This window comes from Fomitopsis serialis (assembly GCF_022376445.1).
Source record: "Fomitopsis serialis strain Sig1Antser10 chromosome Unknown B0H18scaffold_85, whole genome shotgun sequence".
Classification (NCBI taxonomy): Eukaryota; Fungi; Basidiomycota; class Agaricomycetes; order Polyporales; family Fomitopsidaceae; genus Fomitopsis; species Fomitopsis serialis.
Window position 1 is genome coordinate 8,683 of NW_025955045.1, and position 22,265 is coordinate 30,947.

Genomic DNA, 22,265 nt, shown 5'->3' on the forward strand with positions numbered 1-22,265 from the left:
GTCAATACATCAACCCGTTAAAGTCAGCACGTTCAATGTGCTGCTCATCTGTTTGAAGCAAGTGTGCGATGTTCAAAGCTCAAGTGTCCGTGTTCGAGGCCTTAGGAGTGAAGTCACGCATGTTAGAGATGTCACTACATTGGTAGGATGGCTAGGCTAGTACAAGACTATGTTGAGCTAACTAGTGGTGGCTGCTACATCCTTTGTGCCTATGTCCCTGGCTCCCACATCCATGACCACCACCCCTACCCCTATGAACAGACAGACTGGTGTCAAAGCTGCGGTCAGTATTGACACATTCAAGTAGGCTTCTGAGCAACCCAACGAGGGTGCTGTGTGTGCGACACTGGTCAACCATGATGTTGTGAATTGGTGCTCAACCCATAGACTCAAGGCTGTCAGGTAGCTGACGGAAGTCAGAGAGTATGTAACCATGCTCTCGCCCAGTTCCAGACACTTCATGTACTTCACATTACCTAAGCCAACCCTCCCCTCATATGTTCAGTTTTGTCCTTTGTTGCTCTTCAGTTCTACTGTTGTGCAACAAAGGTAAGCATTCACTATATTTGATAGTCTCATCTACTTACAGAGTTCTACTGTTGCGCCATGAAGACAACAGGTTTCTGTTCTCGCTTTGAGTGATTCCCGGTGTGTGGTACGCCAGGCTTACACCTTTTTTGTGAACATTGAACCTTGTGTCTACCTTCCTTGCGTGCGAGTCGCAGGGACACTGTACCTTTCTCTCTCTTTGGCTACCCTCATCAGCCAGAGTGGTTGTAGGATCCCTGGAAGCTCCGTGCACACTAGAGCAGTTCACTGGAACCTTCGTTTGTCACCCCACGTGCGCTAGAGCAGCTGCCAGATCTTGACCATTGACCGTCACCTCCTCACCTTTGTCCTCTTTGCCCACTGTGGTTGTCACTCGCTCCATCTCTGCTGCTGCCTCTCGGGTGACAACCAATCTACAACCAAATCCCCGCTTGACACCCTCTCCGCCTGACTCACATTCTCAGTCTCTTGAGCGCTTGTCACCCCTCTCGCCACTTACACCCTCGCCAACATCCAGCTGGTCAGGTACACCCCAGATCTTGGAAGCTTCCTCTTCAGATACCTCCAACACTGATATCCATCCGCATATAGCCGCTCAAATGCCCACCTCTGACCCAGGATTTGCTTCTGTTGTCCATACGGCGATCAAGCAAGTCCCTCTGCTTACCTCTGGGAAACTCACACCGGAAGTGGTAACTTCTCCATGGCTGCCAACTTGGAATGTGTATATGAGGCCACTAGCAGTCGACACAAGCAATCATCAGAAGGAACAAAGGTAATGAAGGGACTTAGTGTGAGATAGCAAGCTAGGGTGGCACTGTTCCACTTACAAGACAGCCTGACAGCCAATGTGCTAACACACTAACATGTGTGGCTTACAATCAGTGCGTTAATGAGATGTGGGAGTGGCATTAGTGCACTAAGGCTTATGGTCATAGCGCGTTAGTGAGCTAAGATGGTGTCTCAAGCAACAAAACACAGTGAAAAGATGCTGACAGAACCAATGTGGCAGGTGGGGGCAGCTCAGAGCAGGTGGAACACGTCAAGAGAACACAGACACCTAGACAACATCAAAGCACATGGAGCAGAAAAGATGGTGTGCTTCAACCCCTCGGTCACCAAAAGAGGAGAAATATCAGAAGCCTTTAGAGCCTTTGTCAACCCGGCCGCTCACGACAGACCACCTGCTATACAAGCACGTACCGGCGGCGTAGTGCATGACAAATCCACAACCGCATATGTTGCGGACATCTACGACCTCAAAGGCAACAGCTCGCACCGTGAGCAAGACTCCCCCCCATGTGGTAGTGTCTACATCCTCGGACCCAAACCACAAACGCTAGTCGCCACAGCCCCTCCAAAACACAACACACCACAGAACCACACTGGAGAACTCACCACAGCCATCCTCACCATAAAAATGGTACCACTTGATGCCCCACTGCACATAGTCAGCCCCTCCAACTTCCTGGCTACCATCCTTGTGGTCAACCTATGCTCTCAATTTTAAGCAAATCACTCCAAGGTATCATAGAGTGGCTATAGGTAACACCCAATGCAGTACTGTTACTTTTGTATCTTGAAAGCTGACTGGCACCCTTGTGGCACCCTCAATTGGAATGATGTTGGTGCCAACTGACTTTGAAATCCACTAGGATAGCTGTACTGAGGTTCCTGCATTTTATTGGGAATTTATAAAATTTTTCTGGGCCCAAAACAGTAGGTTTTGTCCTCAGAATGAATATTCCGCGCATTTTTTACCACTTTTTTGCAGTCACATGATCCATGATGTGCGGGTCGCAGCACTCGCAGTGGTGTTTCCTAGACACAGTGGCCATTGTGCCTTTTTTGGTGCAACAGAGATATGTGTACATACTCAGTGATCTGTAACTGATGTTATCCAGGAAAATACACATTCCAGGCAAGTTGTGGGAGGGCTTTTGCACAGGAAGTATCACAAAAGCTCACATTGCCCTAAATGGTGAATAACCTTCCAAATCCAGTAATTCTCAATGAAGTGGATATCTAGTGCTTCATAAATTGCAGATAAATGAGAAGATATTCCTAGAGTACTATGGCATGTTGATGAGGCCTGTGATTTTTACAACATGTTGCCATATATGGAAGGTAAGCTATAATACCATGTCCAAGCATCAAATTAGCTCTTCTTACTCTGTTGTGGCACCATAAAGCATTTTCATGATGTCTGACACACATGTATGGGTCATGTACTCCATATCTAGGGTAAAAAATGAGCAGTTTAAATTCTGCAAAGTCACTTGTGTTTTCTTTTGTATTTTGTATTTTCTGGCCTAACTAGCCACTATTGGGGCACAACAAAATTACTGTAGACTCTATGAAACAAGGGCTACAAGTTGACTATATACTTGTCATATCTATTTGTGGGTGCTTACTGTTGCAAAAAGTGATTGATTATAATTGAGCCCAGTGCCACTGGTCAGGTCACATGCCATGTTCACCACTTTTGATGCTAGATGTTACCGGAGCCCCCAATCCATAGGGAATTGTCAGCCACAGCATTTGTTTGGGTGTGTTGATGCAAGTCATGTTGTCTGGGTGTCTGAAATTTGAAACTCAGCTAATGATGGCATAGTAAGTGTTCCTTATCTCTGCTTATCTGGCACTCAAACAGTCACATGCACTGTGGTAAAAACCTGCCACATTGAGCTCCATGCTAAGTGTTACATTCTCTCCAGTCATAAGACTGATTCATTCGTACCTCAGGGATCATAACAGCATCCCGCAAAACTGACTGGGAAAACATAAATAAAGCCAGAGAAGCTCAGCTGGAAGATCCAAGACCCCAGCACGCAGTACACAAAATCAAATTCATTCCAGACCCCCTCTTCTCGCTCATGGGGGTCAGACTGGTGTGCCTAACACAATGAATAGTGTACTGAGGAATCTGAGCATCTCACAAACTAAACCAGCAATGCTTGACAGAGACAGTAAGTAATCTCCAGCATGATCAAACACATCAAAGAGAACTGACTGGAAACACCCTCACCCACAGATATGGCTGTTGATCCGGCATACCGACATTATACATAAGACACACAGTGTCTGACTTCATGTGGAAACTGATGCATGGTGCCCTGTGCTGCGGAAAACTCTGGGCAAAGATACCAGGATACGAAGACCGATCCAAATGCCCTCACTGCAAAACAATGGAATCAATAGACCACATCCTCTCCAATTGTGGAGCGATAGGCCAAAACATTGTATGGAGCACAACCAAGAACTTTTGGAAAAGGAAAGACTTACCCTGGCCTGAGGAACTAACACTCCTGGATGTCCTGGGAGCAGGACTGAAGACCTGGACAAACCCCAACTCTACAACTCCCAGACACGGAGCCACAAGGTTATGGCACATCTTGATCCTGGAAGCAGCCTTCCTCATCTGGAAATTACGCTGCAAATGAGTAATCAGACATGGGGAAGACACAGACTGGGAACACTCCGAGAAAGAAATCATGAACCAATGGAACTATGTATTAAACAAGAGACTACACAAGGAAATAACAATGACTCACCAACGGTTTGGCCAATCCGCCATACCCCAGAATAAAGTGCTAAACACATGGGGCGGTGCACTACGTGACGAGACAGCCTTGCCACAAGGTTGGATACAATGGCCCCAGGTTTTAGTGGGTATTAGCCTATGCACCGACAACGTGCAAGGTAACGAGTCCCACACTGGTCGAGAAATTGACCATGCATAAACACATTTTCTCCCTGGATGCATCTGCGGGGGAACCCGCTAGCTGGCTGGGCACCCAGGCTAACCAATTGTTAGTTGCGGCCACCCACTTCAAGCCCTCCAAAAAAAAAATCCCCCCTTTAGAATTGAGTGGCCCCTTAGGTCGGGAGTGGGGAGAACGTCTGATCGACTGGGAGGGGTGTTGCGTGCAACACGCAACGTGCAACAGTCACACACATCATGCTGTGACATCCATGTAAGTGCTCATCCCTCCTCGATGCCGTCGTAGCCACGGAGACTGTGTTGAACTTCCGACTTTCCAGTGTTATCTTATCTTATCAGTTACATACATATATGGACTTGTGTTCTGCGATGTAGTATTATATACATTCTTTTGACGGACTCTGTCTGGACTCATCTTGTGACTCGCTCCAGACCGATCTACACTGTTCCAGACTTATTCTGGATCATTCCACTCCCTTCCGGCATGTTCCATGACCTTCCAGTACATTCCTTGATCACATGGATGCTTATGCATATCCCTATCTCTGGAGTTAAGGCTTACTCATTTCCCTAAAACTCGGACTTAGTGATTACTGATCTGCTTACTGATGTAGCATGTGATCAGTCCCAGACATGTATAAATACTGGGGTGATTCCCCCTAATGGATAACGATCTCTCTTCTCTTCTGCCTGCCTAGCATCAGAGACTTCCCTCTGAGATAGGTCTGTTCACTCCATCTACTAGTCCTTCACTTCCACTGGCTTTACAGCCCTTCTAAATCTCTTTCACTTCAACAGGTTATGAGCCCCGTGCGTTGATCATTTATATCACCTGTACCTTTTGCGCAACCAAAGCCCAACTCTTGAAAGAGTGAGTTGGCATATTTTGTCCTTATTTGGACTACTGTTTAGCCGCTCTGTGACAAGTGCCCAAAGCCTTGTCCAAGCGCATTTCCAGGGTAGCTCGCAAGAGCAATTACGAAGTTTTTCCACTGTCTTGTCGTGAGAGATACGATGTAGGCAACACCAACACTAGTGCTGTTGCTGAGCGTCATCAGCGTGTGTATACGGTCATCTACCCATTGATCGCCAGATCGATATCATCCTCACTCCTACCCCACGCCCTCGCTGTCCCACCTATCGTCGGCCTGACACCTCTCATCCCCCGAAGGTGTCCTGTCGCAAGACCCTTGAGCAGCAGCTTGAGGAGCTCCAGTTGAAGGCAGACAACTCTACGGCACTCCTTGAAGCTCAACATGCGGAGTACGCTGCTACGCTTGCCGCTGAAACCGCTGCCAAAGAAGCTGCCAAGGCTTCCCTTATCGCACGCATCAAAGGTGTACCTCTTCCCCTTCCTACCACCGCCCTTAAGCTGTTTGACACTGACTTCAAGAAGAAGTCTCAGACGGAGAAGGCCGCCATCCTCACAAAGTGTCTCTTCGCCGTTCAGAAGTGCCTTCACCCTCTCTTCACCCACAAGCTGCGCAACACCGTTCGCTGGTCGCTCACTGACAACCTCAACACTTTTGGATGTCGGTTCAATTGGGTCTGTTCTCATTTTGAGACAGAGGGTCTTTTGTGGTTGCACAATGCGCTCAACGACGTCAAGCTTGTCTGCGAGCTGATTGGGAAGATCTCCTTCAAGGAGCTTAGAAGGAACCTTTCTAAGGTTACTAAGGAAGTTGGGGACTTGCACAAGGGCAATCACTTGGCTTGGGTAGACAAGTATTTGTAGTTGTGTCACAAATTTTATCTTTGTTCCTGGAATATTTTTCAGTGAAGCATCACAACTGTGGCAACATCTCAAGAGGAGACATTTGCAGAGACTCAGGTCTCTTCAGGCGAAGAGTCAGACGACTCATACAATTGTTCAAACCACTACCATCTATACGACTATGAGGAGGTTTGCGACACTCATTATAGAGACGACAATCAAACCTGGTGGAACTGTGACAACACTCATTGTCCAAACTGTTACCACACACCATCTGGTGATTTTCCTTGAGGCTTTAAAGCTGGTATCACTGTCGAAGCTTGGCAAGACAATTTTCTATTTGCCAATGAATTTTTGGATTCACCTGCAAAACCTGAACATCTAATCTTGCTCCCTGAGTCGAGATCTCAAACACCTGAACCGGAGGAATTACCCTTCGAGTTATTTACACCAGAACCTCCTTCTTCACCTGACACACAAGGCAAATTTATCCTCTTATCCGCTGCCATGGGTGACGTCAAGCCAGACAATATCCCTAAGTTCTCTTCAGTGTCCCAATACGCTGACTGGTCTGCCGCTATGCGCGGTTATTTAATATTCATAGAGGCCTGGCCCACTGTTGTTGCAACAGTAACTACTGACACAGAGTACAAGAAACAGAATGCCCGTGCTCAGGGTGTTCTATTTATGCGGACTGATCACTCAATGCATCATTTGCTCGAGGGATCTAGTGGTGAACTCAAGACCGCTAAGGAAATGTGGGCGGCCCTTAAATCAGCATTTGGTACACCCGACACGGCATTCGTCTGGAGTCTCTTCCAGTCGGTGATCAAGTCTCCGGAGATGTCTGATTCCAAACCTCTGCAGGACTTGCTGGGGAGAGGGCCATAGCTGGCAGTACGATCCCTTTGGTAGGATACATGTCAAATTATGAACAACTTCATGCTGCCCACATCAGAAGTCATGCTTGGTAAGACTGCTAGTATATTGTCTATGCATAGAGTACTGACATATCTTCCACATTTTGCACTTCAGAGTAGCCTGCTAATTTATTAGGTTGTTGTAATATGAGGATCATAGCTTGCAATCATGAGGAACAGACATTATGGATCTGTTTCTTACTTGGTAAATTGCCAAGTTGCTTATCAATATGATCTGAATACTAATGCGCAGTGTTACTGGTTTGTATTGATAGTAACATAGAGCAAATAGCTTGGGAATGTTGCAAAGAAGTAAGGAGAGCCTCTAGATCAACTAGAACTCAAGGAAGGGCAGTCTGGGGGGTTGACTACAGTAACCACTACTCAGTTGGGACTTGCTGTCAGTGCTGTTGTACAAGTATTAGCCCTTGATCAGAGAAATTCTGATACCAAAGGATGTCTTTCAGTAGACTGTTAACAGTACTTCCCCAAGTCCAACCAATTAACAGTGGAGGATGGAACCAATATACAGAGGAGAAGTATACCAGTAAGGAATTCTGAAAAAGGCCTGTCAAGAATTGATGTGTTATACAAGGAATACAACCAAAGAATGTGCAGTTTGCTCTCACCATAAGTGAACAGTTACCAGACACTGACCAGTAGTACAAAGCCATACTAAGGTATGTTACTGGATTGGAGCTCAGCTCCTGAGTCAATAGTAATGGGCTCATGTAGTACAATGTGAAGCAATGTATCACCATAGTAAGTGACATCAAGACTGATAGAGTCATGGGCAGGATTGATCACTGATGAATTGAAGGTACACTGGCATAAGAGTACAGAAGCAAGTGGTAGATGAGATAAATGTTTGGACTTGCTCATAGGGATGCTCCTTTTGTGCATTTATGCACAGCCTTTTAGCTACATAAAATACTTCATAGAATCCTACAAAATAGTAGAAGACTCAGTACACCACTTTCCAAGGCCATTCAAGATGCACAATAAGCTCACAGGCTCATTGTAAGGCAAGGGTAGATGAGCCAATAATTCTCACTGATCATCAAGGATGTGCTCTGTGATTCATGACACACCACTTGCATGTTGTCCTGAAACACTAGCACAGCCTTATGAACACTAGTCACTCATAGATTGCCTGCCAGCTGGGATAATATATCAATAGATAACATAGTCTGAGCTAATAGAACCCCAGTAATATCTTTCAAAGCATCTGGTCACAAGGGGTCTAAGGAGAGCACTAGAAACTTAGTAATAGTCCAGTCAGAACATACACCAATAGGTGCCACAAATAATAACAATGTGGGAACAAAAGATCACTGAAATCTGGTCAGAAAGCATTGTGAACCCCAAATGAAGTCCATTAAAAGGATCTACAATAAAGATAACAAAGCCCAGGAGTGATAACAATTCCTGCTGCCTACCCTATTCAAAGACCATATCTATGGAATTTCTTGTAGAAAAAGGGTTTTCAATGCCTTGTCCCTAACAACAGACTGCATACTAAGACTTGCACATGGGCCTTTCCTGGGTATTCTAGTAATGCCTACTATCAATGGTCATGCTCTCTGATCATAAGTCCAAGGATTCTATATCTTCAGACATACTCCCAAGATAATCACCAGTGTCATTTTCTGGCTGACTGTTCATTATTTTGTGTGCACATACAATGTATGGTACTATATTTGGATTACGCACTATATTTCTCATGTTGACATTCCTTGGGCATGGCAGATACCACCCAGGATCAACTGCCAAATGGTGTACTGGTAGGCACAGTGCCACAAATTTCCAATGCTGTTCAAATATCACACATGTTCACACCTGGGTCTAAAGTGTTATATTTCCACTTTCCATATAACATGAAAGGACCCAACATGAGTAGCTGATATTTTATCATCACATGTAAAAGGAAACAGCTGCAGCAAATGTGAGCACTCCCAAAGTCATATTATTGACTAGAGATCCATAAAAGGACAGCCATATATTGGCTCAGAAGTCCATTGTAATATGGCCTCTTCACTGTTGCTTAGTAAGCAATGCAAGTCTGCATTATTTCCATGGCAACCATGACTTCTTCTGAGCCCAATCAGGAAGAAATCACGGCATACACTGCAATATGAGTGATAGTAGACATTGCACAAACAGACACCACTGTCAATACATTTTTGCCCATATGAACAAGCCAAGAGCTGCCTATTCTATCTTCACATACCAAGGGCCATTGCATGAGAATAGGATGATGGTAGTGCATACAGACATTAGATATGCCCCAGGCAAAAATTATATGAGCAATTAACAACCAAGCATAGCACCATCATACTGTATAATTGGCACTGCTTCATATTGATACAATCAGTCAAAGACATGCTTATACTGGACTGGGACAATAGAGCGGCAGACATCAGGCTGTGAACTCTGCATTAGCACATCTGAGATGTACTGTCATGCATTGGCCTACAACATTCAGCACAATATAATGTCATGGGATCATCTGATTTTATCTCATTTCCTACCATTTATCTAGCATTGCAGAGACCATCAAAGCATTTGATCACCTATGTGTGGTGTCCCTACTTTATGACATTGCTAGCCTATAGACTTTCTAGCAACAGTAGTAGATGCACAACACAACTTGTACAATGTCTTTCTATCACTTTCTAGGATCAGTACAGTGTCATAAAGCTCTGTGAACCCATAATATTGATAGCTATGCCATTCACATGTGAGACAGAGCCAATATTATGAACATACTCAGCATTAACTGTGGCCTTTGTGCCACAGGTGTTCTTCATTTTCTGCATATGCCATTGCCTGCCAAAGGGTTTAGACATGAGCCAATCAATACTTATAGCAAGCAGTACAAGGTGAGTGGAATCATACAGAATATTCCCTTGTTTTATCCGCATTTTCTGAGCCCAGACACAGCAGATAACTCGGACTTTCCATTTTGAGAAGGTCAGGTACCACATATGGCAGGTTTCATTCAGGTCTCATATAGCCACACAATCCATAGGCAGTTGGCAAGCATCACAGGAAACACAAAGTGAAAGAACCAGTGTGTACAGAGGAATATGTATTTTATTTTGCTTTGTGAATGGTGGGTGCCATGTTTATATGAGTCCATGGGAAGGCATACTATGTACAGCCTCTCTGACATCATATACATGACTGGGAATATTCCCAATTGTTTTTGATTTTTTGGGAGACCATAGCACAGCAAATACATTGTCACTAATGAGCTTGTGGCTTGCATTCAAACTCAGCCCAATAGCCTGCCTTTGCAGGGCCTATTGAAGAGTTGAACTGAACAGAATAGCCTAGGATCCTGTCTGGAGCTGCCAGTCCCTGAGAATTCCAGGTGATAATGGTGCTTACAAGATGGACCAAGACTCATTGAAAGAGTGGCTTGTATCAGGCTATGCATGGGAAACTCTGCATTATTATGTTTTCTGCCATATGGCCTCAACAGTCAACCCAATACAAATCCATAGTACTATCTAATTTTTCTCTTATTTTCCTGCTATTTATCCAGTCCTGCAGAGGCCATGCATGGCCAACTTCCCAAATGGGCAGGGGACTAACCATATATGGCAGTTTTGTATGTTTGATATCCTCCACCTCACATAGCCCATACATGTGGAACTGTCTTGTACAAGCATCATACACACACCAACATTTGCTTATATCCCCAGTATCACTTGCCAAGGTCAGTACTCTGTGAAAAACAACAAGAACACCTAATCTGGGCACCCTTGTCAGTACTCAAGGGGCATTCCATGGAGAAGCAATATTTTGGGATTTTTCTGCATTTAATGGGGTTTTAGTAAGAGCTCAGTTAGTGTGGCTTGAAGCCATCAAAAAACTCGGCATGAAGAGCTGAGACTGAAAGATTACTTTAAAAGGGAACATTTGTCACCATTTCAGCCAATGGGAGTGCTCCAAAATCCCCTTTGAGTGACCGGAGTCGTCAACAGGCCGGAATTCCGGCCTGTCGACGACTCCGCTTCGGCAATGGGCGCTTAATCGAGCGCTTAGTAAGCGATGTAAGTGCACACTGTTACTGCAGCACAATTCACTTGTTTTGGGGTCAAGAAAATGCAGATTAATCAGATAATATTCCAGGATATATGTGGAGCATACCTGAGCATATTTACAAGTGGAGAAGATTCCCTATATAGTCATTCCAGTGCTGAGACATCAAAACATGCATGTTATTACCATTTTTCCCCACCAATAGCTGTGCTGTGCAACTTCCAGACACATCCATGCATTGTAAACTATGCACATATCTATACAGGTCATAGGCAATGTGTTTCAGAGACAACAAGCCATTCATATCTGCACAGTCACTTGTGATTCTCTAAATGTTGTCCTTTGTTCTTCATTCCTCCAATGTATGATTAACCCTTGAAATGATGGGCTATCAAATGAGTTTATCATCTCTATAACCTCTATAAGAGTTGATTAGATTTCAGTCAGTGTATCCCAGTCAAATGCCACACAGTCATGCATGTGTTTCTCTGTTTCCTGAATTTCAACCAACTGGGCAAGTCATACTAGTGATATATTGTGGGGGCCTCCATACAAGATGAATTGCCTTCATATACAAGGCAATACAGATGAGTCTGATTACACATAATATTCCCTGATTTTATCTGCATTTTGTGAGCCCAGACTGAGCAGGTTAAGCAAAATTACCATTTTTGGAAGGTCAGCTACCCTATTTAGCAGGTTTGAGATGTCAGAGAATCTGTGGGCAGCATATAGGCTTCAAAAGAGAGACTATTGAGGTGAAAAGGGATGCACTCATGTGCACAGAGGCATTTGCATGTTTTTTTGTTTTGTGAATTGTGCCATGACCAGTGAAGGTAATGGGCAAGTCACAGCAGCTATAGACTCTATGACATCATACCTATCACAGAGATTATTTTGGGAATTTTCCGCATTTTAGTGGGGCCACAGTACAGCAGGTACAGTGCCACTAAGGAGCCTGTGGCTGAGATTCAAACTCAGCTCAAAACCTCGCCAGCCTGCCTGATTAGGGCAGAAAAGGGCTTGTTGCACCAATCAGAGCAGCTCGACATCCCTCTCGTGCCGTTCGGAGGTGCAACCGTGCCAAATTTCCGCACGGATGCACCTCCGAACGGCATCTGGGCGCTTGATGGGCGCTTAGTAAGCGATGTAAGTGCCGACTGTTACTGTGCTTAAGAGAGCTTGTTTAGACTCAGAAAAAAGCGGAAAATTGAGACAATATTCAAAATGATCCAGGCAATGTGAATGAAGCTGTATATGGCATGGGTTTACGTCAGATAAGATAGCATTCTCAATAACCTGGTAAGATGGTTGCTGTGGCCCCAGTGAGCTTATAAAAGCCTGCTACTTCACTTTTGGAACTGCTCATGTACTGGACAACCCTATAAGATGGTAGTGTAAGTACACATTCAGGTATGTATCCCTAGATTGTGTCTGTGAGCAAGACAAAGCCAGTAGTGGATGCATAATTACCATATGGAGTATGTCACATTCCCAAAGAGGAATCATACACAAACAGGGGCATGTAGGGCTCAGAGAAATGCAGAAAATCTATGAAATATACAGACACATCAAAGACAAGTATATGATTGCCTTGAGCTGCAATGGTTACCATTACATTGTATGCAAGGGCCATAATATGGCAAAAGATGCTCAGATTACCCATTAAAGTCCTTGTTACCTGTATTATTGAAGCTACTGAGTAGTCCACAGTGTCTGAACTAGACATATACATTGCAGTGTACATATAGACCATATTTGAGTCATGAACAGGCAGATTGAATCTGCAGAGGCACATGTGCATTTTTTTGCTTTGCATTTCCTGGGTTAGCCAGCCACTGTATACACTCAATAGAATTTCTGTATACTCTCTGAATGAAGGGCTATCAGATGAGCATACTATGTATACTATGATTTGTTACTGGCTGAGGCTATATAGGCCCTACAGTGTGTGAGCGCTTGGAGCAATGGCCCACCAAACTGCCAGTCACATGATATGTTTACCAGTTTACTTATTGGGGGAACTGCTAAGGCATTTCCAGATCCTTTGCGCGCTACTCCGCTGAAGTGTTTGCGCAAACACGACAACAACAACAGTGGCCTGCAATCTATGCAGCATGAACAGATTCCGGCACAGGCAGGTGGCACAGCAGCACCTGCATCCGAGTCGGACAGGGTTCCCACGGATGAGGCGAGGGACATCCCAGATCCGGTTGCAGAGGGTGTCTCTGTACCGGGACAGCTCTCGAAGGAGGAGATGGCCGGGAACTCTGTGGATGTAGAACCAGAGGTATGTCACTGGTTGTATATGTTTTGAACATACTAACTCGTGTATCATTTCTAGGACACTTCTGTTGTGCCAAACGCAGATCAGCGCGCGGACCCGCAGTCAGCAGAGGAGCCCCCCGAAGGTGGTCCGCCGGTGCAGGCGGCAGCCAATGGCGGTCCAAGTGGTCAGGCAGGCGAACCTGGCCAAGACCAGCCTGTACACCAGCCACCTGTAGGGGACGCCATGCCGTCATCATACATACCAGCAGTTGACACAGCCCTCAAATTCATCCATAAACTCTGGTTGAATCCTTGTCTCGCAGACGAGAGGCTTGACGCAGACAACATCTCACAGTTGCAAAATCCCATAACCGAGAGTCCTGACCTCAGTCCCGACAAACAACTGTCCATCAAGCTATATCTTGCAGACACCGATGGATCCGAGAAGATCTACGATGGCATACACGACGTGATCCTCGAGCGCTTCGCCGAGTGCGACGTCCTCTCTCACCACCTTGTCAAGAAGAAGGTCGCTGAGCTCTCGGGGGTTGTTGTGATCCTCGAGGACATGTGCATCAACAGTTGTCTTGCATACACTGAGACGTGCCCTTACTGCAGCGAGCCCTGCTACGATCCCGCACTTCTCGCTTCAACTGGCAAGAAGAAGGCGCGACAGCAGTTCAGTACGTTTCCTATCGGCCCTCAAATTCAGGTGCACTTTCGATCCCCTGAGGGTGCAGAGAACATGGCATATCACAGGAATGTCATGGACAACATCTTTGTGGAGCTGCGCTAGATGGGCAAATTGGACATCATTGAGGATATACCTTACGGGTCGGACTTCTGGGATGCCTACCAGTGTGGCGATATCAAACCGGATGATGTGTGCCTCATCTTCTCTATGGATGGGGCCCAGCTCTACGAGCACAAGGCATCAAATTGTTGGATCTATATATGGATCCTGGTTGATGTCTTCCCTGACCTACGCTTCAAAAAGAAGCAGCTCTTCCAAGGCGCAATCGTGCCTGGCCCGCTGAAGCCCAAAAACTCCGACTTGTATCTCTATACTGGTCTCCATCATGCTGCTGCCTTGCAGAATGAAGGGCTGGTCATCTGGGATGCAGCACGGCGTGTCACATTTTGATTGCGTCCCCGTATCATCCTCGCTGAAGCGGATGCAGTTGGGGCACCTGAACTGACAGGCTATGTAGGACACCATGGAAAGAGAGGATGTCGCCTGTGATGTGATTGTACTGGATGCAGGAAACCTGGTGGATCACACTACTACTCTGTCTGCGCGAAGCCCGACAATTATGATGAGTCTGGATGTGATCATCCTGACTACGATCCCTCAGACGTACTCGAAGCATCGCCCATTGATTATGAACACAATGTCCTTTGCGTACAGGCATCTTTCTCAGCTACCGACTACCGGGTGCAGCGACTTGATACAGGGATCTCAAAGCCAAGTATCTTCTCTGGCCTGGTGCGTGGTTGCACACTCCCTATCCTGTGTCTTTTCCCAGGTGATATCATGCATCTAACTGGGCTGAATATCACCGGCCTCATGCAAAAACTACTCCGGGGCACGATCAACTGCGACGCGGGTAACAGCGATAACAAGGTGTCATGGGGCTGGGTATGTCTCATTGGAGATGTGTGGCAGCACCATGAAAAGCAGGTTGCAGTGGTGAGGGTATATCTTCCAGGGTCCTTCGACCGCCCGCCACGCAATCCAGCCGAGAAGATCTCGAGTGGTTACAAGTGCTGGGAGTTCCTGCATTGGATGTACGGACTCGGTCCAGCACTTCTGCATGGGATAATGCCGACAGAATACTGGGAGAACTTCTGCAAACTTGTCGCTGGTGTTCGGATTATACTTCAGTAGTGCATTGCATGGGTATGGATAACCCATGTGGGTCATGGGTATGGATATGCATGGGTATGGGTATGGGTAGCCAAAATCTGACCCATGAACCCATGTGACCCATGGACTACTGCAGTGCTAATCCTGCAGTAGATGTTGGCTGCAGTGCGCCTCAGAGCAATTCCAAAGGCCTAAGTCGAGCTCTGTAAAGTCTTAGGGACTTAGAGCTCGACAAGGCGGACTGTCTACGGTGTGCGTTACGTAAGGTGACCATAACTGTACAGTAGAAACAGCCACAAAGTCGAAATCAACGAAGCAGTGAAAAAACCGGATGAGTGCAAGGGTTCAAATCCCTGAAGATGCAAACATTATGGAAAATGGTAGACTGAAGGGAATGACGTCGGAAAATGTACAGTATGCACGGTATAGTGATGGTGTCCATGTAGAATAAAGGAGAACACACCAGGACACATTCCACGACTTGGACAGGGCAATGGAGCTCAGAATAATTCGCAGAAATGCGGAATAAATTCCGAGCTCAACAGTAGAATATGGTAACTGCTAGTCAGATAGTCTGTGCTGTGTATACATAGACTGCTGAAGTTGTCAAAATGATGACAACAAGTGCATTACAGTGTGGGTGCCATCATGCTGACCTCATCTTTCTAACTCACAATGATAGCTACTCCAGTGCCATGTATTCATGAGCTGAAATACAAAATATGACCAGACTGAATCTTACCATGTAATTGTCCATGTTGGACAGCCAGTGATATTGTTTACTTTAATCTTTTGCTAGGCATCTGTGACATGGCCACTCCTGATAGCATAAGAAGGATCAGTATGGATACTGTGACAAGGCCCTTTTGAGATGAACACTAGACCTGCAGTTCCAGTTTTACATTTAGCATAGATGCATTGTTAGTTGATTCACTAAATCCAGGATTTCAGCGATGTACTATATCGGGTCAGGATCTCGGCCACCCTAGGTAGTCGGTCACTCGAGTCTCATCCAATTACCACCTACTCTACAGCCATGAAATAAATTGTATCATGATTCTATACATTCCTTTACTGCCTGTACAAACTTTCAAGCCAATACACCAAGATCCGGGTGCAGGAAAAATCATCTTGTCCGATGATACCCATTTTTGGTAAGCAGTGGCTTGGGATCCCGAACCCCTCGCCCATGACTGGGTACCTCACTCGGATTCTGGCGCATTGCGGCCTAGAAATAATCAGAATCATATACTTGAATATATCTTCAAGGATTACAGTCCATGCAGATGGGCCTCTTCAATGTAGTGAGCTATTTCCAAGGGTGTGGCCGACTTCCTAGTCTGTGTGGCTCACCCTACTCTCAACGAGAAATCTGTGTACTGAGCTCCACTCAATGATGCTGAATTTTTTCTATTATTTTTCTTGTATTCCTGAGGTGTTCTAGCATACCTCTGAACAAGGATCTAGGGCATTACGGCCCATACACAGTAAGGAGGGCTTGTCGAGTGCTAAGGTGGCCGAGATCCCGGCCCGATATAGTAGTAGGGCTATGATCATGCTCTTTATAAGAAATCATGGTCCCAGTTGTGTCACTTACTAAGTAGCAATGCATTAAGTTCTCAATGAAAATGTCCACATCATGGGCTGGTCATGTTCATCCCCCAGCCCTATTTATCATATGTTGGTGAAAAACCTGTGACATAAGGCAGTATTCAGTGATAAGATTAGTAAATCAACCTAATATGTTCCTCTTCTCTGAGGCTAGTCTATGTGGCAGACTATTCATATTCATTGCACAATGCCACATCTTGCCTGTGTTTCAGTTAAATTGTTGTCTACCCTGAGTTTCTGCTCAATGTTGACCCACAGTAACATTGGGGTGACCCATTGGGATATGGTGAATTTCAAAAGGCTCTGCCCATGGCATCACTATCCCCTCTGTGTTGTGATGTGCATTTGTATATGCAGACTTGCTATCCCCCAAATCTTGTGGTCTCCCCACCTAAGTAGTGATATGTACTGGAAATAAAGGTACAGTCACTGTTTATCAGGTTCTTTAATCCTTTGTCACATCTTGGATGGATTTGTCCTATGTTACCTTGCTTTGACCATTCAATTGACCTCTCTGCTCCATTGTTCTTGCATGTATATAAATTGCTTGCATAACAGCCTACTGCCCTCATGTAGATGCCTCCCATCTAATTGATGTATGTCCTGGCTTGCGTTGTGATTGACCATGCAGTCAGTGGGGTTGTTCTCAAAGTGGTAGCAGTAGATATGCACCATAAAACTGTCCTGCTTTGCTGCCCCATCATTGGACTGCAGGCTGTCCAGGACACACTGCATCTGAGGTTTTCCGTACCCGCTACCAGAGCATTATTGGCAGCATCATGTATGCTATGCTCAGTACTCGTCCAGACATTTCTTTCGCGGTCAAGTGCTTTGAAGCCATCAAAGCACTCGCCAGTCGCGCACCCATACTCAAGCCCATCGACCCGAAGGTCGATGAGCCCATCTGGGTCATCACAGACGCCTCCGTCTTCGGAGTCGGAGCCGTCTATGGTCAAGGACCCGAGTGGCAGACGTGTCGACCTGCAGGGTTCCTATCCAAGAAGTTCTCGAGTGCGCAACGCGCGTACCATACGTACGAGCAGGAGGCACTCGGAATTATGGAAGCCCTCCTCAAATGGGAGGACAAGCTGCTTGGCCGAAAGGTCAATATTGTCACGGACCATAAGGCCCTGACGTTCTTCAACGGCGTCGCCAATCCATCGAACCGGCAGGTTCGATGGTATGAGTACATCTCCCGCTTTGACTGTACGATATCATACATCAAAGGCAGTGACAACAAGGTCGCCGACTGTTTGTCAAGGTACTACGAGAACAACACGCCGGACGACGTGATCCCCATTCACCACATGGTGAATGCGGACGAACGGCTCGACCCCATGCGAGACGATCTGCCTTCCAATCGCATTCTCGAACTGAGAATGGGACAGATGGCGGCTCAAGGGTTGGACGAGAAGTGTCACGAACGTGAAGCTGAGGCAGCAGCAATGGCTGCGGCGCAGAACAAGGACATTAGCAATGAAGCTATCGACCTCAGCGACCCGACGGTGGCTGAGGCATTGACGTCGGGACCACCCTTGCGGACGAAGGTGGAACGAGACGTCGACTTCATCAAGACAGTGAAGTCGGGGTACCGAAATGACCATACGTTTCGTAAAGTGCTGGAGACTCCCCAGCACTTCAAGACATTCGCAGTGCGCGACGGTCTGATCTACACAAAGAACCGCCAAGGAGTGGAGGTTCTATGTGTACCGAGGGTGCCGTTGAAACGACGGTCGCTCACTGAGGTAGTGATCGACCACGCACACACCACACTGGGGCACTTCGGGCCGCAGAAAACATCAGAATACATCAGACGTTGGTACTGGTGGCCGAGAATAGGTAAGGATGTCGACATGTTCTGCGTAACGTGCGGAACATGTCAGATGGCGAAACCGCGCAACCACCTACAAGCAGGGTGGTTGCACTCGCTACCAATTCCTACGAGGCCATGGATTTCCATGTCCATGGATTTCGTAGGACCGTTCCCGCAAGTCAATGGGTACGACTACCTGTGGGTAGTCGTATGCCGCCTCACGTCCATGGTACACCTCATACCTATCAAAACGACGACTACGGCCGCCGAACTCGCTGAACTATACGTTCGCGAGATAGTACGACTACATGGACTCCCTGAGTCCATAGTCTCCGACCGAGACACGAAATTCACGTCAAAATTCTGGCGTGAAGTTCATAGGCTCCTAGGAGTGAAGTTACTCATGTCGACGTCTTTCCATCCTCAGACGGATGGCATGACTGAGCGTGCGATACGTTCGGTATCCCAGATAATGCGGTCAATGGTCTCACCGGACCAACTCGACTGGGTAGATAGCTTACCCCTCACGGAGTTCGCTATCAACTCAGCATCCAGTGCATCCACTGGATTCGCGCCGTTCAAGTTGAACTACGGGTACATGCCCCGCATGATGGCCAGATTCTCCACGGACTCCAAGTACTCAGGAGTCCGTGAATTTGCCCAGCGAGCACGGCACTATCTGGAAATGGCACACGACACTCTAATTGAGAGTTGTGTACACCAAACGTTCCACGCGAACAAACATCGACAAGAGGAACCAGAGTTCCACACAGGATCTCAAGTGTACCTGAGCACGCAGAACCTAGCACTACCCAAGGGTCGTGCTCGGAAACTGATGCCCAAATTCATTGGGCCGTATACAGTGACGGCGTGCAATCCAAGCACCTCCAACTATACGTTGGAGTTGCCGCAGGAATTGAAGGACCGGCGCATACACCCGATGTTCCATGTCTCCTTGCTTAGGAGACATGAACCCAACGATGACGGTCTGTTCCCTAACCGGGAAGCCAAGTCGTTCTACGACTTCGGCAACGACGACCAGCAGGAATGGCTGGTCGACGATATACTGGGTCATCGATGGGACGGCAACCGTGTCGAATTCCACGTCCGATGGACGCTCGGCGACACATCCTGGGAGCCGTACGCCCACTGCAAGGACTTAGCGGCACTCGACGAGTACCTCACCTTACATGGCGCCAAATCATGGCGAACTCTCCCAAAGAAGAGTCCCAAGTAGACGTACCACCACTGCAAAGTGGTGGTGCGCGATGGCCAGGCAGGGCGGCACGACCACCGAGGTGGTGGTCGTGGCTGCGGCAGCTGGTGGCTGGAGACGCTCGAGGGCGGGACTTCTTACCGGATTGGGCACGGACGCGCTGCTCGGAGTCAGGTGACCGCGGCAGGCGCCAACAAAGCCACAACTCTTGCTGCCGCCACTCCCCAACTCAAACTACCACCCACCTCACCGCTCACCGCACCTCGCCTCATCATGAGCACCAACAACTTCACCGCGCCTCACAACACCACGGACGCACCACCTGACGGTGGTGCGCCCGCACAGACGTCGCCGCCGTCGTCGGCTTTGCCGCTAACGTCGCTGACGCTGTCCAAGCTGCACGTTCCCCCGCACCTCGACGAGCCGGTCGTCCTCAGCAATGAGGCGGCTACAATGATGCAGGTCGACCGTAACCGGCCGACCGCATCGTCACAGTACCAGTTTGGTACTGCGACCACGAGCAGCCTGCTGCTCGCACCCTCTGGCACCAACTGGGTGCCGTACTTCCCCGTGACGCCGCTGGCAACACACCCCACCAGCCTCTGCAGCGTCTGCGAGGCCTTCGTCCACCACCTGCCCCGAGGTGGTGGCGACGCTGAGTACCAGCGCATCACGGAGAGTCTGGCCGTCCACATGCGGGCGGACGTGGCACACTCTCTGACACAGGAGGGTTGGTTGCAGGGGGGGAGGGACCTGGTCGACGCACTGCGTAACCAGGCGGTCGTCAACGACCAAATCATCGCGAGACTGCGCGAACAGGTGGAGTACGCCGTGCAGTCCGAGCAGGAGATGCGGCGGCGGCTCGCCGATGAAGAAGCCCGGGTGCGATGAAGGGACGAGCACACCCGCCGTCTCGTGGACGACATCGAGGACCTCCACGACGACATCGCGTACTACCGCCGACGACTGGACGACCGCCAGCAGTCGCCAAGCCCCCCTCCGCCGTCGCCAAAGCCCGCAGCGACGAACGAGCCCGCCAAGGAGGCTCGACAGGACAACCAGGCTGCGTCTTCGCAGACGCAGCCCACCCCAGCCTTGCCCCCGCAGCCATCGAGGTGGCCAACACCGGAGGCATCTTCGCAGATGCCACCGGCCCAGCCGCACGATCCAATGACCGCGGATTGGGACGACTTTCACCCGAGCGACGATGACGACGACGACGACGACGCCGACCGACGCCGACGCCGACGAAGAAAGTCGCCGTCTCAAGAAAGCCGTCGTCAGCCATCGCCTGAAGGGCAAGGGCAAGGCGCGGGCGACTAACACCAGTACTCTGGCGAGTACTGGTGCACCACCGGAGGCACCCCCAAACTGGCCGCCTTCCGCTCCACTCCCCGACAACTCGACCGTCTTGCAGGCGGGCGAGTGGCACAACTACATCCCTCGTAGTTGTGCCGAGGCGGAGATCATCCATCGACGGGCCCTGGTAGACGAGCAGGCGAGGTTCCGGGTGCAGGACCTCATCCACCAGGCCCAGGTGGACCAGAGGATAGGAGCGGTTGAGGGGCCGCGTTGGCTGATGCAGCAATGGCAACCCCCCCGTCGGACGCAGGACCAGGAGGTCGGCGACATGGCCCGGGCCATGCAGGAGAGCCGCGAGGAGCATCAACGACGGGCGAACGCACCGCCAGCCGGAACGGCGGGCGCAGGGCCGTTGGGGAGTCGTACCGCGGCCTCAACGGCAGGACCCTCAGCGGGAATGGCCCCTGCTGCCTCGTCGACGACCACGGCGACGTGGTCGAATACGGGAGCGACGTCGAGCAAGCGGCGGGCCAGGTCGCCGGCGGGACGAACGGCCACTGCTCCGCCCAAGAAGAAGTCGAGGGGCGGGTTGGCCCAGCCGACGAACCAGTCGACGGCACTCGAATGGCGCGAGTGGTACTGCGTCAATCGCGACCGCATACCGCTGGGTATGCGAGTCGACCGTGGAGGACGGCCGAACATCGACGACGTTGAGGCCCTGCACCTCACGCGCCGATTGGCCCCAACGACAACGCAGTCGTGTCGTCCTTGGGAAGTCGCTACGGGACGGCTGTTCTCCATCCCGGGCCTGTACCGACGACTGGTACAGGAAGGAGCTTACCCGCTGGGAGCTGGATGGGCTACCGTCGCATTCCCCGCGAGCCTGGCCGACATCACTATATTTGATGTCGCCCGTTGGTTCTCGCGGATGGGGTACCATCCGGACGAGGTAGGATTCCTCGAGGACTTCTATCGGCGTCGGAGGAACGAGCACGAGGGCCGGGCAATTGATACTGCGGCGCCGTATGCTACGTACCCGTCCGTAGGGAGCGACGTGGTCCATGAGCATGTCGTCCACATCAACGACATGCCCCCCATCCCTGCGAACGTCTACATCCCCACGGATGTAGTCAATGACGTCGAGATGGACGACGACACTCAGGCAAACGACCCGGGTGCGGAGCGTGACATGTAGCGGCCACTGGCCCGCTACGTATCCAAGGTCGCATAA

General features: G+C 48.7%; 3 protein-coding genes across 3 annotated transcripts; 2 read left to right on the plus strand and 1 right to left on the minus strand.

The window, feature by feature from the left end:
• Nucleotides 1-832: 832 nt before the first annotated feature.
• B0H18DRAFT_957781 (uncharacterized protein) lies at nucleotides 833-2,303 on the minus strand (the record flags this gene model as incomplete). The annotated part of the gene is made up of 9 exons (XM_048042613.1): nucleotides 833-988; nucleotides 1,049-1,111; nucleotides 1,217-1,286; nucleotides 1,380-1,402; nucleotides 1,429-1,468; nucleotides 1,546-1,609; nucleotides 1,753-1,860; nucleotides 1,948-2,041; nucleotides 2,190-2,303. 9 exons carry the CDS (start codon nucleotides 2,301-2,303, stop codon nucleotides 833-835), a joined length of 732 nt encoding a protein of 243 aa, XP_047889111.1.
• Nucleotides 2,304-3,599: 1,296 nt separating this feature from the next.
• Nucleotides 3,600-3,992, plus strand: B0H18DRAFT_882531 (uncharacterized protein; the record flags this gene model as incomplete). Its single annotated transcript, XM_048040912.1, has 1 exon — nucleotides 3,600-3,992. A coding segment is annotated over one exon (393 nt), but the record flags the coding sequence as incomplete, so codon positions are not given.
• Nucleotides 3,993-12,953: 8,961 nt separating this feature from the next.
• Nucleotides 12,954-15,113, plus strand: B0H18DRAFT_957782 (uncharacterized protein; the record flags this gene model as incomplete). The annotated part of the gene is made up of 6 exons (XM_048042614.1): nucleotides 12,954-13,247; nucleotides 13,302-13,937; nucleotides 14,022-14,281; nucleotides 14,489-14,694; nucleotides 14,752-14,864; nucleotides 14,892-15,113. 6 exons carry the CDS (start codon nucleotides 12,954-12,956, stop codon nucleotides 15,111-15,113), a joined length of 1,731 nt encoding a protein of 576 aa, XP_047889113.1.
• Between the last annotated feature and the right edge of the window lie 7,152 nt (nucleotides 15,114-22,265).